The sequence below is a fragment of the Aegilops tauschii genome, chromosome 6 (genome assembly GCF_002575655.3).
Source record: "Aegilops tauschii subsp. strangulata cultivar AL8/78 chromosome 6, Aet v6.0, whole genome shotgun sequence".
Taxonomy (NCBI): Eukaryota; Viridiplantae; Streptophyta; class Magnoliopsida; order Poales; family Poaceae; genus Aegilops; species Aegilops tauschii.
Window position 1 is genome coordinate 95,913,366 of NC_053040.3, and position 15,212 is coordinate 95,928,577.

Consider the following 15,212-nt stretch of genomic DNA (forward strand, 5'->3'; position numbering starts at 1 on the left):
AAGCTCAACCTCAGGTGCCCCCTGCTCCTATCGTTCTCATTGATGGGGCTCCACCTGCTAATTTGAATGATCAGATGGCAGCACTGGACCTGGAGGATGCTAATAATTGGGCAATTGTGGTCTATCAACCTCCTCCTTTTGATGTCCGCACTTTGGAGCAGCCTGTGGTTCCGATTCCCTTTGGTCCCCCTCTGCCGCCTGAGATGATTTGGAGGCGCTCGTTTGATAATCTGCTGAATGCTCCAATGGTGTTTGAGGTGCCTAAATCCCTGCTGCCTAAACCCCTGTCGCCTATCATTTTCAACAAGAGAACCTGGGACTTTGCTTTCCAGCAGGATTATCTTCCTTTGCTGACATGGAAGGAGTCGGTACCTGCTCGACCTGTGGCTAGAGCATTATTTGTTGATGAAACTGACAGGGTTGTGCCTGTTGTGCCTTCTCCTCCTGAGCGTGCACCTACAAGGAGGCCACGCAAAGTTTTGGCGCCAACTCCACTTGTTGAAACTTCTGTTCGTAGGTGTACCAGAAGTTCGGCCCAGCGGGATGGGTTTAAGCCCACTTTCCATGAGCTGGTTCTGCAGCCCAAGAAGAAGAAGCCCAAGGCCAAGCCCCTTGCTGCGGAGATGCCTGAAGACCCTGCATTTGGAGATGTTCCTCCGCCTACTCCCATCAGTCATCTGCAAGCTATTGGCAAGGAGCTGGAGATTGATGCAACTCCGCTCACGGAGGATGCACTTATGGTGGACCCCTCTGCTACTACAAATCAAGACTCCAATGAATAGTGTGCTCCTATTTTGCTGGGTTTGGCGAGCCCATAAATCTGCTTTATGTGTTTGGTTTCCTTTTTCTGATCTGGGGCTATGTAATAATGCTGGTTTGGAACTCTTATGTGCTTTTGGGCATCTGACACTGTGTGTCATGTGCATGGGTGACTTGATTTTGTTATTCCTTTATGAATAATCTCTGTAGAAACTAGAATGTCCTGTGCTGGAATGTCAGGGGTTTAAATTCTGAGGCTAGGCAAAGAGCTGTTAGACAAAAGATTGACGAAAGCCACTGTGCTATTGCTTGCCTGCAAGAAACTAAATGTGCTTCATTCGATTCCCGAATGATTAAAAGTTTTTGCCCCAAGAGATTTGACCGCTTTGCTTTCTCACCTTCCTTGGGGGCCTCTGGTGGAATTCTAGTTGTTTGGAACTCGTCTATATTTGGTGGGACTTTATTGCAAGTCGAACAATTTGCAGTGGTTATTGAGTTTGTTTCTAGGCACAACAATGAGCGGTGGACTCTTGTGGTGGTTTATGGACCTTGTCAGGGGGAAGCCAGGGATAATTTTGTAAACTGGTTGTATCACCTGAACATTCCTGTGGTTGAGAATTGGCTGTTACTGGGGGATTTTAATTTCTTACGATCTATGGATAACAGGAATCTACCTGGTGGTGGTTTGAATGACATGTTCATCTTTAATGAGATAATTGGACACCTCGGCCTTTTGGAGTTGCCCATCAAAGCTAGGTCCTACACTTGGTCCAATATGCAGGATGATCCACTCCTTGAGCAGCTTGACTGGTTCTTCACTTCTGTTGATTGGATCTCTGATTATCCCATGACTGAGGTGCTACCCCTTGCCAGAACTGCTTCTGACCATGTGCCTTGTATGGTTACAATTAAAACTTCTATTCCCAAGTCTAATATCTTTAGGTTTGAGAATTATTGGTTGGAGTTGGAGGGTTTTATGGACTGTGTTGATTCCTCATGGCAGAAACAATCCAGAAAGGGCCATATTACTGCCAGGATAGCTGACAAATTTAAGTCCTTGAGAATGTGTCTCAAAAGGTGGCAGAAGAGCATTTCTAAACTGAAAACTCTAATTTGTAAATGCAATAGTGTTATCCTGCTCTTGGATGAGCTTGAGGAATATAGAACACTCTACAGACAGGAATCAAATTTCAGGATTGTGGTTAAATACCATGTTGAGAAATTGCTCCACCTTCAATATCTCTATTGGAGGAAAAGATGTACTATCAGATACATCAAAGTGGGTGGTGAGAACACCAAGTTCTTTCATGCTATGGCCACGGAGAGATACCGAAGAAATTCTATTGCTAGCTTAAAACTGCCTGATGGTACGGTGGTGACTGATCATTCCCAAATGGAGGGTATTATCTGGGATTGTTTTAAGAACAGAATGGGTTATTCCAGGGGAATTAACATGGGCTTTGATCTTTCTTCCCTTATTGAACCAGTTGTGGGATTGGATGTTCTCACTAAGCCTTTTGAGAAGGAGGAAATGGACTTGATTGTCAAGCACATGCCAGTTGATAAAGCTCCAGGTCCAGATGGTTTTAATGGTCTTTTCTTCAAAAGGTGCTGGCACATAATTTCTCAGGATTTTTATGAACTGGCCCAGGATTTCTTTCAGGGTACTACCCATCTGGAGAATATCAATGACTCTTATATAACTTTGGTGCCCAAGAAGCCCTCCCCTGAGGAGGTGGGTGACTACAGACCTATCTCTTTAACCGGAATGGGTCTTAAGTTCTTGTCTAAGATGGCAGCCAATAGGTTTCAAGAGGTGATTATGCAGTGTGTTCACAAGAACCAATATGGTTTCATAAAAAGTAGAACAATTCAGGATTGTATTGGGTGGACCTTTGAGTATTTGCACCAGTTCCACTAGTCCAAGAAACCTATTGTGATTCTAAAGTTGGATTTTGAAAAGGCTTTTAACTCCCTTGAGCATGAGGCCATTGTGCAAATTTTGAGATATAAGGGCTTTAATGAGAAGTGGATCCTTTGGATGAAGCAACTTCTCTCCACAGGTACCTCCTCTGTTCTGCTTAATGGTGTCCCTGGTAGGAAGTTCAGGTGCAAAAAGGGTGTCAGACAGGGTGATCCAGTCTCTCCTCTCCTTTTTGTCCTAGCTGCTGATCTCCTGCAGACTGTAATTAATGACATGTTCAGAAGGGGCATTCTTCAGTTACCTATTCCTTGTCATGATCAGGACTACCCTGTGGTTCAGTATGCTGATGATACTCTTATTATCTTGCCTGCTGACAAGGACCATCTTCTAGCTCTCAAGGATATGCTCAGGATCTTCTCTGAGTCCACTGGTCTGGATGTGAACTATCACAAATCCTTCATTATTCCCATCAATGTGGACACTACTGTCATGGATGAATTAGCTTCTGCATTTGGCTGCCAGATTGGGAAAATGCCTTTTACCTACCTTGGGTTGCCAGTGGGAACTACAAGGCCTAAAATGCTGGATTTTATGCCACTGGTTGATTGCATGGAGAGGAGAATGACAGCTAGTTCATCTTTTCTGAATCAGGGGGAAAGGCTTCAGTTCCTTAACTCTGCTCTGTCATCTATGCCCATTTTCTTCTTGTGCAGTTTGGCTGTCCCAGCTGGAATTCTTAAACAATTGGAAAGAATCCAGAGACAATGCCTCTGGAGGAGGAATAGGGGTCAGCCTGCCCCCTCCCTAGCTGCGTGGGACCTTATTTGCAGGCCAAAAAACAGGGGAGGTCTTGGCATTCTCAACCTTGGTTCCCAGAACGTTGCACTTTTGATCAAACATGCCAATAATTTCCTTAATAAAAAGGATCTCCCTTGGGTTTCTTTAATTTGGGATACCTACTACCATAATAGGGTCCCCCAGGGAACTTCTGATTGTGGCTCATTCTGGTGGAAGGATATTTGCAAGGTCATGCATCATTTTAGGGAGTGTGCTTGGGTTCAGATTAATGCAGGGAACACTGCCCTCATGTGGTCAGATAACTTGCAGTATGATGGTCAGGTGTCTAGCCTTCAGCTCAGATTTCCCAGGCTCTATTCCTATGTTAAGGACCCCTGGGTTACTGTTATGGAATTCTTGGGCTCTCAGGACATTTTCCAGCATTTCCACCTTCCTTTGTCCAGCCAGGCTTTTGATGAACTGACTATTCTCCAGTCCATGTTGGGTGGCCTTATTAGAGCACCTGGGTCCAAGGATATCTGGTTTTGGAAGGGCAATGCCAAGGGATACTCACCAAAGCTATTTTACTCACATACTTTTGTCTCAGCATCTTTCAACCCTTTGACAGCTTGGATCTGGAAGTCCTCTTGTACAATGAAAATCAAAGTTTTTGCTTGGATGCTTATTATGGACAGGTTGAACACCAAGGACATGGTGGATAGGAGGCATTGGCATTTGGAGGATGGAGTGAGCTGTGTCCTTTGCCCTTTGCAGACTAGGGAAACAAGGGATCATTTGTTCTTCAATTGCAACTTTAGTGTCTGAATTTGGAACTATCTGCAAATTGATTGGTCTTCTGGTGACTCCATGGCTCATTTGGTTCTTAATGCTAGCAGGAGTTTTAGGAAGCCCTTCTTCACTGAAGTGGTGTTCATTGCTTGCTGGAATATCTGGATCATCAGGAATGCTAAGGTCTTCAGGCATGAGAGAGCTAGATTTAATAAATGGAGATCTGCTTTCATTCATGACATCAGCTTAATGCAGTATAGAGTGAAAGCTGCCTACAAAGATGATCTTCTACGCTGGATTTCATTCCTGCCACCTTGAGGCCATTAATATGTATCTTCTAACTTGTTTTTCTCCTTCTTCCCCTACATTCTTTGATTACCTCTTGTAATCCCCCTTTCGTACTTGTACTGTATGTCTTTTCTCAATAAAGTTTTGATATGCTGTGGGGGTTTCCCCTACAGTTCCCAGTCAAAAAAAATGTATTCGGCCAAAAGCTTCGTAGGAGCCCAACATGCTAACATTCGTCGGGCCCATTCCAATTGGGCTAAAAACGATTACGGGCCAAAATTGGCATGTAGCCACTAAAAATACCTGGGCCTAAATCAGCATAAGCTTTCATATTTTCCTGGTAGGCATGTGCCCATAGTGGGCTTTTAACAGGCCTAAACATAATTTGGGCCCTCAGTAAAAATAGGCCGTTTACAGGTGTAAATATCTCGAGCCCATAAAAAACATGGGCCTTTAATAGACCGAAAGTGACATTGGGCCCTGATTGTGCCAAATAACCCACTGGACTTAGCAGGCCGAAATGGTGGCCCATTTACGATGCGGATCTTTGACAGGCCGAAATTCGGACGGGCCGTAAATGCGCCGACCTAATACACGGGCCTTTAACAGGCCGGAACTTCGGTCGGGCTAGATTACCGTCATTTTTATATGGGTCGTTAATGGGCCCGATATGACGTTGGGCCACATATGGCCCATGGTTTACGTCCGGCGTTAACAGGCCGAAAATGACAACAAGCCAAAAGTGGCCCAAAGCTATAGTGGGCCTCTAACAAGCCGAATGTCAGACATGGACGAATATGACCCAAATCCTTCACGGTCGTTTATGGGCCGAAAGTTTTGATGGCCTGTAAATGGGCCCAAATGAAGTCGGACCTTTAACAGGCCAGAAATACACCGGGCCATAATTCGGCCCAATTACTTAGCGGACTGTTAACGGGCCAGAAGTGACCATGGGCCGCGTTGATGACAAGTTTAGGACAGGCCGTTGACGGGCCGATTTGACAGAGAATGTTTTTTTGACTGGGAACTGTAGGGGAAACCCCCACAGCATATCAAAACTTTATTGAGAAAAGACATACAGTACAAGTACAAAAGGGGGATTACAAGAGGTAATCAAAGAATGTAGGGGAAGAAGGAAAAAAACAAGTTAGAAGATACATATTAATGGCCTCAAGGTGGTAGGAATGAAATCCAGCGTAGAAGATCATCTTTGTGGGCAGCTTTCACTCTATACTGCATTAAGCTGATGTCATGAATGAAAGCAGATCTCCATTTATTAAATCTAGCTCTCTCATGCCTGAAGACCTTAGCATTCCTGACGATCCAGATATTCCAGCAAGCAATGAAAACCACTTCAGTGAAGAAGGGCTTCCTAAAACTCCTGCTAGCATTAAGAACCAAATGAGCCATGGAGTCACCAGAAGACCAATCAATTTGCAGATAGTTCCAAATTCTGACACTAAAGTTGCAATTCAAGAACAAATGATCCCTTGTTTCCCTAGTCTGCAAAGGGCAAAGGACACAGCTCACTCCATCCTCCAAATGCCAATGCCTCCTATCCACCATGTCCTTGGTGTTCAACCTGTCCATAATAAGCATCCAAGCAAAAACTTTGATTTTCATTGTACAAGAGGACTTCCAGATCCAAGCTGTCAAAGGGTTGAAAGATGCTGAGACAAAAGTATGTGAGTAAAACAGCTTTGGTGAGTATCCCTTGGCAGTGCCCTTCCAAAACCAGATATCCTTGGACCCAGGTGCTCTAATAAGGCCACCCAACATGGACTGGAGAATAGTCAGTTCATCAAAAGCCTGGCTGGACAAAGGAAGGTGGAAATGCTGGAAAATGTCCTGAGAGCCCAAGAATTCCATAACAGTAATCCAGGGGTCCTTAACATAGGAATAGAGCCTGGGAAATCTGAGCTGAAGGCTAGACACCTGACCATCATACTGCAAGTTATCTGACCACATGAGGGCAGTGTTCCCTGCATTAATCTGAACCCAAGCACACTCCCTAAAATGATGCATGACCTTGCAAATATCCTTCCACCAGAATGAGCCACAATCAGAAGTTCCCTGGGGGACCCTATTATGGTAGTAGGTATCCCAAATTAAAGAAACCCAAGGGAGATCCTTTTTATTAAGGAAATTATTGGCATGTTTGATCAAAAGTGCAACGTTCTGGGAACCAAGGTTGAGAATGCCAAGACCTCCCCTGTTTTTTGGCCTGCAAATAAGGTCCCACGCAGCTAGGGAGGGGGCAGGCTGACCCCTATTCCTCCTCCAGAGGCATTGTCTCTGGATTCTTTCCAATTGTTTAAGAATTCCAGCTGGGACAGCCAAACTGCACAAGAAGAAAATGGGCATAGATGACAGAGCAGAGTTAAGGAACTGAAGCCTTTCCCCCTGATTCAGAAAAGATGAACTAGCTGTCATTCTCCTCTCCATGCAATCAACCAGTGGCATAAAATCCAGCATTTTAGGCCTTGTAGTTCCCACTGGCAACCCAAGGTAGGTAAAAGGCATTTTCCCAATCTGGCAGCCAAATGCAGAAGCTAATTCATCCATGACAGTAGTGTCCACATTGATGGGAATAATGAAGGATTTGTGATAGTTCACATCCAGACCAGTGGACTCAGAGAAGATCCTGAGCATATCCTTGAGAGCTAGAAGATGGTCCTTGTCAGCAGGCAAGATAATAAGAGTATCATCAGCATACTGAACCACAGGGTAGTCCTGATCATGACAAGGAATAGGTAACTGAAGAATGCCCCTTCTGAACATGTCATTAATTACAGTCTGCAGGAGATCAGCAGCTAGGACAAAAAGGAGAGGAGAGACTGGATCACCCTGTCTGACACCCTTTTTGCACCTGAACTTCCTACCAGGGACACCATTAAACAGAACAGAGGAGGTACCTGTGGAGAGAAGTTGCTTCATCCAAAGGATCCACTTCTCATTAAAGCCCTTATATCTCAAAATTTGCACAATGGCCTCATGCTCAAGGGAGTCAAAAGCCTTTTCAAAATCCAACTTTAGAATCACAATAGGTTTCTTGGACTAGTGGCACTGGTGCAAATACTCAAAGGTCCACCCAATACAATCCTGAATTGTTCTACTTTTTATGAAACCATATTGGTTCTTGTGAACACACTGCATAATCACCTCTTGAAACCTATTGGCTGCCATCTTAGACAAGAACTTAAGACCCATTCCGGTTAAAGAGATATGTCTGTAGTCACCCACCTCCTCAGGGGAGGGCTTCTTGGGCACCAAAGTTATATAAGAGTCATTGATATTCTCCAGATGGGCAGTACCCTGAAAGAAAGCCTTGGCCAGTTCATAAAAATCCTGAGAAATTATGTGCCAGCACCTTTTGAAGAAAAGACCATTAAAACCATCTGGACCTGGAGCTTTATCAACTGGCATGTGCTTGACAATCAAGTCCATTTCCTCCTTCTCAAAAGGCTTAGTGAGAACATCCAATCCCACAACTGGTTCAATAAGGGAAGAAAGATCAAAGCCCATGTTAATTCCCCTGGAAGAACCCATTCTGTTCTTAAAACAATCCCAGATAATACCCTCCATTTGGGAATGATCAGTCACCACCGTACCATCAGGCAGTTTTAAGCTAGCAATAGAATTTCTTCGGTATCTCTCCGTGGCCATAGCATGAAAGAACTTGGTGTTCTCACCACCCACTTTGATGTATCTGATAGTACATCTTTTCCTCCAATAGAGATATTGAAGGTGGAGCAATTTCTCAACATGGTATTTAACCACAATCCTGAAATTTGATTCCTGTCTGTAGAGTGTTCTATATTCCTCAAGCTCATCCAAGAGCAGGATAACACTATTGCATTTACAAATTAGAGTTTTCAGTTTAGAAATGCTCTTCTGCCACCTTTTGAGACACATTCTCAAGGACTTAAATTTGTCAGCTATCCTGGCAGTAATATGGCCCTTTCTGGATTGTTTCTGCCATGAGGAATCAACACAGTCCATAAAACCCTCCAACTCCAACCAATAATTCTCAAACCTAAAGATATTAGACTTGGGAATAGAAGTTTTAATTGTAACCATACAAGGCACATGGTCAGAAGCAGTTCTGGCAAGGGGTAGCACCTCAGTCATGGGATAATCAGAGATCCAATCAACAGAAGTGAAGAACCAGTCAAGCTGCTCAAGGAGTGGATCATCCTGCATATTGGACCAAGTGTAGGACCTGGCTTTGATGGGCAACTCCAAAAGGCCGAGGTGTCCAATTATCTCATTAAAGATGAACATGTCATTCAAATCACCACCAGGTAGATTCCTGTTATCCATAGATCGTAAGAAATTAAAATCCCCCAGTAACAGCCAATTCTCAACCACAGGAATGTTCAGGTGATACAACCAGTTTACAAAATTATCCCCGGCTTCCCCCTGACAAGGTCCATAAACCACCACAAGAGTCCACCGCTCATTGTTGTGCCTAGAAACAAACTCAATAACCACTGCAAATTGTTCGACTTGCAATAAAGTCCCACCAAATATAGGCGAGTTCCAAACAACTAGAATTCCACCAGAGGCCCCCAAGGAAGGTGAGAAAGCAAAGCTGTCAAATCTCTTGGGGCAAAAACTTTTAATCATTCGGGAATCGAATGAAGCACATTTAGTTTCTTGCAGGCAAGCAATAGCACAGTGGCTTTCGTCAATCTTTTGTCTAACAGCTCTTTGCCTAGCCTCAGAATTTAAACCCCTGACATTCCAGCACAGGACATTCCAGTTTCTACAGAGATTATTCATAAAGGAATAACAAAATCAAGTCACCCATGCACATGACACACAGTGTCAGATGCCCAAAAGCACATAAGAGTTCCAAACCAGCATTATTACATAGCCCTAGATCAGAAAAAGGAAACCAAACACATAAAGCAGATTTATGGGCTCGCCAAACCCAGCAAAATAGGAGCACACTATTCATTGGAGTCTTGATTTGTAGTAGCAGAGGGGTCCACCATAAGTGCATCCTCCGTGAGCAGAGTTGCATCAATCTCCAGCTCCTTGCCAATAGCTTGCAGATGACTGATGGGAGTAGGCGGAGGAACATCTCCAAATGCAGGGTCTTCAGGCATCTCCGCAGCAAGGGGCTTGGCCTTGGGCTTCTTCTTCTTGGGCTGCAGAACCAGCTCATGGAAAGTGGGCTTAAACCCATCCCGCTGGGCTGAACTTCTGGTACACCTACGAACAGAAGTTTCAACAAGTGGAGTTGGTGCCAAAACTTTGTGTGGCCTCCTTGTAGGTGCACGCTCAGGAGGAGAAGGCACAACAGGCACAACCCTGTCAGTTTCATCCACAAATAATGCTCTAGCCACAGGTCGAGCAGGTACCGACTCCTTCCATGTCAGCAAAGGAAGATAATCCTGCTGGAAAGCAAAGTCCCAGGTTCTCTTGTTGAAAATGATAGGCGACAGGGGTTTAGGCAGCAGGGGTTTAGGCGCCTCAAACACCATTGGAGCATTCAGCAGATTATCAAACGAGCGCCTCCAAATCATCTCAGGCGGCAGAGAGGGACCAAAGGGAATCGGAACCACAGGCTGCTCCAAAGTGCGGACATCAAAAGGAGGAGGTTGATAGACCACAATTGCCCAATTATTAGCATCCTCCAGGTCCGCTGCTGCCATCTGATCATTCAAATTAGCAGGTGGAGCCCCATCAATGAGAACGATAGGAGCAGGGGGCACCTGAGGTTGAGCTTCAGAACTTTGGTGAGCCGAACTAGGTTGAGCCGAGTCATTCAATACCACAGATTCTTGATCGTCCACAGCAGGCTCCGCAGCAGGTTCCTCCCAGTTGCCCCAATTGTCCTCATGCACCTCATTATGTGCAGGTTCAGGCGGAGGTGGTGGCACATCGTTTCACCCCAGAGCCGGGAATGGAGGCAGAATAAAAGGTGGCATCTCCGGGAAGGGAACACCAGGCATGGGATGGGGATTGCCATTCATGGGCATCCAGTCTTCATCTTGGGGCATCTGTTCAGCAAAATTGGCCCCCAGGATATACAGAGGCACCGTCCAAGACACTCGGGCACCACCCCAGGCAGCATAATCCATGAACACCACATCTCTTGGCACTAAAATATCTTCTGGAAAAGACGCAAAGACCAAAGTGCGCACCAGGTATGGATCCTCACTAATCCAATGCTGAAACTTCCCAAAAGTGTTGACCGCTGCCCGAATACTCTCCTCATTGCGAAGATCGAGCGGAATCCCCAAGAACATGAGCAGTCCTTGACGGAAACCCTGAGCACCTCTACACGAATCACCCTCATCGTGCTTCATAAAACGCACAAAACGATCATTGCCTAGAGGTTGGGGCGGCATCTGAAGAAGAGAAAACCTGACTGCAGCATCCCGAAGCTCGAAAAGACCCACCGATCTAATCCAAGGCTGAGCAGACCTCACCAACACCCCATGAGCTTGCAACCACTGCACCACTTCCTCTCTAGCAGCACCAATCTGATCGGGAGGGGGGGTGGGCATTACCTCAGCAAGCATGAATTCCTCATGGCGGCGCACAAGTGGGGTATGTGGCGTCACATAGGTCCGAGGCAGACGAGCATCACCGCCGTCCACAATGTGATGGCCAGCCGGCACATACTACAAGGGGTCGAGAGGGAAGTTGGCCATCGGAGAGGAACAACCCGGGCTGGAAGCAGACGGCAAGAACTCCGGCGGAGGAGGGGTCTCAGGCGGCGCGGTCGAAGGCGTTTTGGGACCAGGACTGATGGAACAGGGCGAAGCAGTAAATGCGGAAGTGCAAGAGGAGTCCAAGTTTGGTAAAAGCTGTGTCAGAGAGATATTCTCGGTGGGAGCTGAGCGATCCTCGGAAGTTGCAACGTTACCGGGTTTCGGTTTCCAAACCAAACCCAAAATGCTTGCAAACTTGTTGCAATCCTTTTTACCATGCCCCACCCGCAGACAAGAGGTACAACGCAATTTAGACGTGCACACCGCAGCAAAATGACCCTTAGACAAGCAAATCTGACACGTTAAAATTTCATCGACCATGCCCGTAACCAATTTATCAAAATCTTCGTCTGCTTGCTGAGAAGACGGAATGGAAGGCCCAGAAGATAGCACCGGCTCCACCTGGACCGTGGACCGTGAAGGAGACGGCCCAACATGGGATGGCACGTCCACATTCGGAGAGCCAAAATTTCTGCCCGAGATAGATGGCGACCCATTCGCAGCTGGTTGAAGATCTCTAACCATTCCAAAAGAAATGGAGGGGGTAGTTGTCGTCCACCGGAGCTCAGCCGGCGGCGAAGGGTGGATGACCACCCGTTCATGCGCAGTAAGCGTGTACCCCGCATCCTCAACAGATTGAATGCAAGTCTGCGTGGCCGGATAACGATAACCACGACAAGCAGGATAATTCTGAAACTGTGAAAACGGAAGCTTCTTGGCAGGGGCATGCGATGATTTTATCGAAGATTTACGGGGCTTGGTGTGCATAGCTAACATGCCAAGGGTAGCTCGACGTTTGGAAGGGCTAACAATGATCCACTCGGCATCACATTCCAATTTCCAAAGCTTGAACTCACGGCCCCAATTTGGGCCACCATTACCCCAAAGATGAAAGAAACATTTAAAATGATCACAAGAGAAAGAGCGGAGCCGGAGAATGATTAAATCCACAACCTTGCAAGAAACGTGAAAACCAAAAACCCTCTCCTTGATCATAAAAACCATGAACTCAATAGCAGAACCCCCGATGGCCGCCTCAAGCGCCGCTGCCACCGAATCCTCAGTCAAACGAAAATCATGTCGGCCAAAAGAAATTACCATGGTCAAGAAGCCTGTGTCATCCATGGGGTGCACCAGAAAACCCGTAGATTGAAAAACCTTCTCCGCAAAAACCAGACCCTTGGAGAAGTCCAAGCCAAGGGTGGATCCATCAGCAGAACCCATAGAGATGGGTATTAAAACGTAGATCTCAGTGCGCCAGAGAGATCTATTGGAAAGGAAATGAAATTTGGTGGCTAGGGGAGGAGATCACCGGAGGTGGTGGCGATCGCCGGGGTGGGGGTGGTGACAGAGAATGTTGGGCCTTTAGCTGGGCCGGCCCATTATGGTCTGCAGAATCTTGTGGGCCTTTAGCTGGGCCGGCCCATTGTGGTTCGCAAAATCTTGTGGGCCTTTAGCTGGGCCGGCCCATTATGGTCTGCAAAATCGTGTGGGCCTTTAGCTGGGACGGCCCATTATGGTCCGCTAAATTTTGTGGGCCTTTAGCTAGGCCGGCCCATTATGGTCCACTAAATCTTATGGGCCTTCGGTTGGACCGGCCCATTTAAACTTTGTGGGCCACTTTTGGGCCGGTCCATGTGTCAACATATCATAGGCCCATCTCTACCGTTGGATGATTGACACCTGTGCCAACGCGGAGCTGACGCGTGGATCCGTCAGCCAATGAGAATTTCACACGTGGAAAATCAGCATTGGTCGTGGCTGTTAACGGGTTTTCGGATCCAAATCCGACCCGATAGCTTAACGGCGTTCCGTTACGGTGGATGCCACGTGTCGGTCACCCTTGACGAAAGCACTTCTGTGACGCGCGATTTATCGTCATGGAAGTGGACACTACCGTGATGGTAATTTTGGCAATGTCATGGAACACTTCTACGACAGCACTGGTATGACTATCTTGATTCTGTCATAAATTTGTCATGGATGTACATGCATGACAGAAAACGCGACCTACTGTGACAAACACGTATCATCACGGAAGTGTATTTTTTATTTTCTCTTGCGCTGTTATCGCTGTTTTTGCTGAGGCGGGATTTGGAGCGGCGCCTACGCCGTCGCTTTGGTTGCTTCTCGAGGGAGCTATCCTTCGCTGCATCCTTCCATTCCTCGTCATTGTTTTCTTTGGGTGTATCCACCATGTATATATCGTTGGCTGTCCAGCGCCCTGTAGGCGGTGGTTCCTGCTCGTCTCCTGCATCGTCGTCCATACCGTCGATGTCTTTGGAGTCGAAATCGAGCATGTCAGTTAAATCGTCGACAGTGGCTACTAAGTGGGTGGTGGGTGGGGAGCGAATTTCTTCGTCGTCCGCATCCCATTCTAGCCGGACATAGTTCGGCCAAGGTTCTCCCGACAAGGAGAGAGACCTTAATGAATTTAGCACATCGTCAAAAGGCGAGTGCTAAAAGATATCTGCAGAGGTAAACTCCATGATCGGTGCCCCATCGGATTCGATAGGCATGGACGCAAGCGGCTCGGAGCCCGTGGCCGGGGACGAATCCAATGGTTCGGCAACACGGCTCTCGTAGGAGGTGAAGTCAGTATTCGGCTCTATCGCCAATGACAGTGCGGCCTCCGTGGCGGGGTCTATCCACTTGTCCTCAGATGGCGCAATTTGTTCCGGATCGAGGGCCGGAGTAGTTGCAGGTGCGATCTCCCGAACGCTGCCCGACGGCAGAGTTAAGTCATGCTCGTCGTGATTGTGCGGCGCACCTGACATGGGCTCAAATCCGTCGAAGATCAAGTCTCCGCGGATGTCGGCAGTATAGTTCAAGTTTCCGAACCTGACCTGATGGTCAGGGGCGTAGCTCTCGATCTGCTCCAGATGGCCAAGCGAGTTGGCCCGCAGTACGAAGCCGCCGAATACGAAGATCTTCCTGGGGAGGAACACCTCACCCTGGATCGCATCGTTGCCGATGATTGAAGGAGCCATCAAGCCTTACGGTGACGGCACAGTGGAACTCTCAATGAAAGCACCAATGTCGGTGTCAAAACCGGCGGATCTCGGGTAGGGGTACCAAACTGTGCGGCTAAGGCGGATGGTAATAGGAGGCGGGGGACACGATGTTTACCCAGGTTCGGGCCCTCTCGATGGAGGTAATACCCTACTTCCTGCTTGATTGATCTTGATGATATGAGTATTACAAGAGTTGATCCACCACGAGATCGTAGAGGCTAAACCCTAGAAGCTAGCCTATGGTATGATTGTTGTTGTCCTACGGACTAAACCCTCCGGTTTATATAGTCACCGGAGGGAGCTAGGGTTACACAGAGTCGGTTACAAGGGAGGAAGTCCCATCCGGACACGGGACGAAGTCTTCAATCTTGTATCTTCATAGTCCAACAGTCCGGCTAAAGTATATAGTCCGGCCATCCGAGGACCCCCTAATCCAGGACTCCCTCATCCGCGTCCCGTCGCTTCGTCACATCGATGGCGGACGCTCGCCGAGCTCGTGTTGAGCGCCGGGCCGCCCTCGCCACCCGCGTCGCCCAGACGGCTCCCGTCGGCGGGCCACCTCGTCGTTCTCCATCGCCTGCTGTCAACGCCGCCACCGGCCCGGCGGGGAACGAGCAGCAAGCCTCCTCGTTGCACCCCTCGGTGCGGCGGGACGGCCGCACCGCCACTCCATCGCTGACCCCGGCCGGCTCGTCGCCTTCGCGCTCCCGTGGACGCGCAGGCCGCGCTGTGCATGGCGCGTGAACTCCTACGCTACCGCCCCCATCGACGACCTCTACGAGGACTGGCTGGACCGCATCGCCGAGCTTGTCAGCGCCGCAGGGGGCTCCCCCACACCGTCCCTCTCGCTGCCTCGTCCGCCACCAGCTACAGGCAACGTAGCTCACGGAGCACCTCCACCACCTCTGCACCAAGACGGCGCCCTGCCGCCAA

At 47.8% G+C, this 15,212-nt stretch overlaps 1 protein-coding gene across 1 annotated transcript; it reads left to right on the forward strand.

Annotated features, from left to right (window-relative positions):
- Window positions 1-1,414: 1,414 nt before the first annotated feature.
- On the forward strand, window positions 1,415-3,423 carry LOC141025851 (uncharacterized). Its single transcript, XM_073501779.1, has 3 exons — window positions 1,415-2,367; window positions 2,860-3,283; window positions 3,397-3,423. The coding sequence occupies exons 1-3, from the start codon at window positions 1,415-1,417 to the stop codon at window positions 3,421-3,423; spliced, it is 1,404 nt and encodes a 467-aa protein (XP_073357880.1).
- The last annotated feature ends 11,789 nt before the right edge of the window (window positions 3,424-15,212 follow it).

What these genes read in the sequence shown, in the direction of transcription:
- LOC141025851 (XM_073501779.1), top strand. Translation starts at nt 1,415, where the DNA reads ATGGATAACAGGAATCTACCTGGTGGTGGTTTGAATGACATGTTCATC. An exon ending in AATGGTCTTTTCTTCAAAAG is followed by an intron (nt 2,368 to 2,859) that starts GTGCTGGCACAT and finishes TGTCCCTGGTAG; the next exon opens with GAAGTTCAGGTGCAAAAAGG. An exon ending in TGCTGGATTTTATGCCACTG is followed by an intron (nt 3,284 to 3,396) that starts GTTGATTGCATG and finishes CTTCTTGTGCAG; the next exon opens with TTTGGCTGTCCCAGCTGGAA.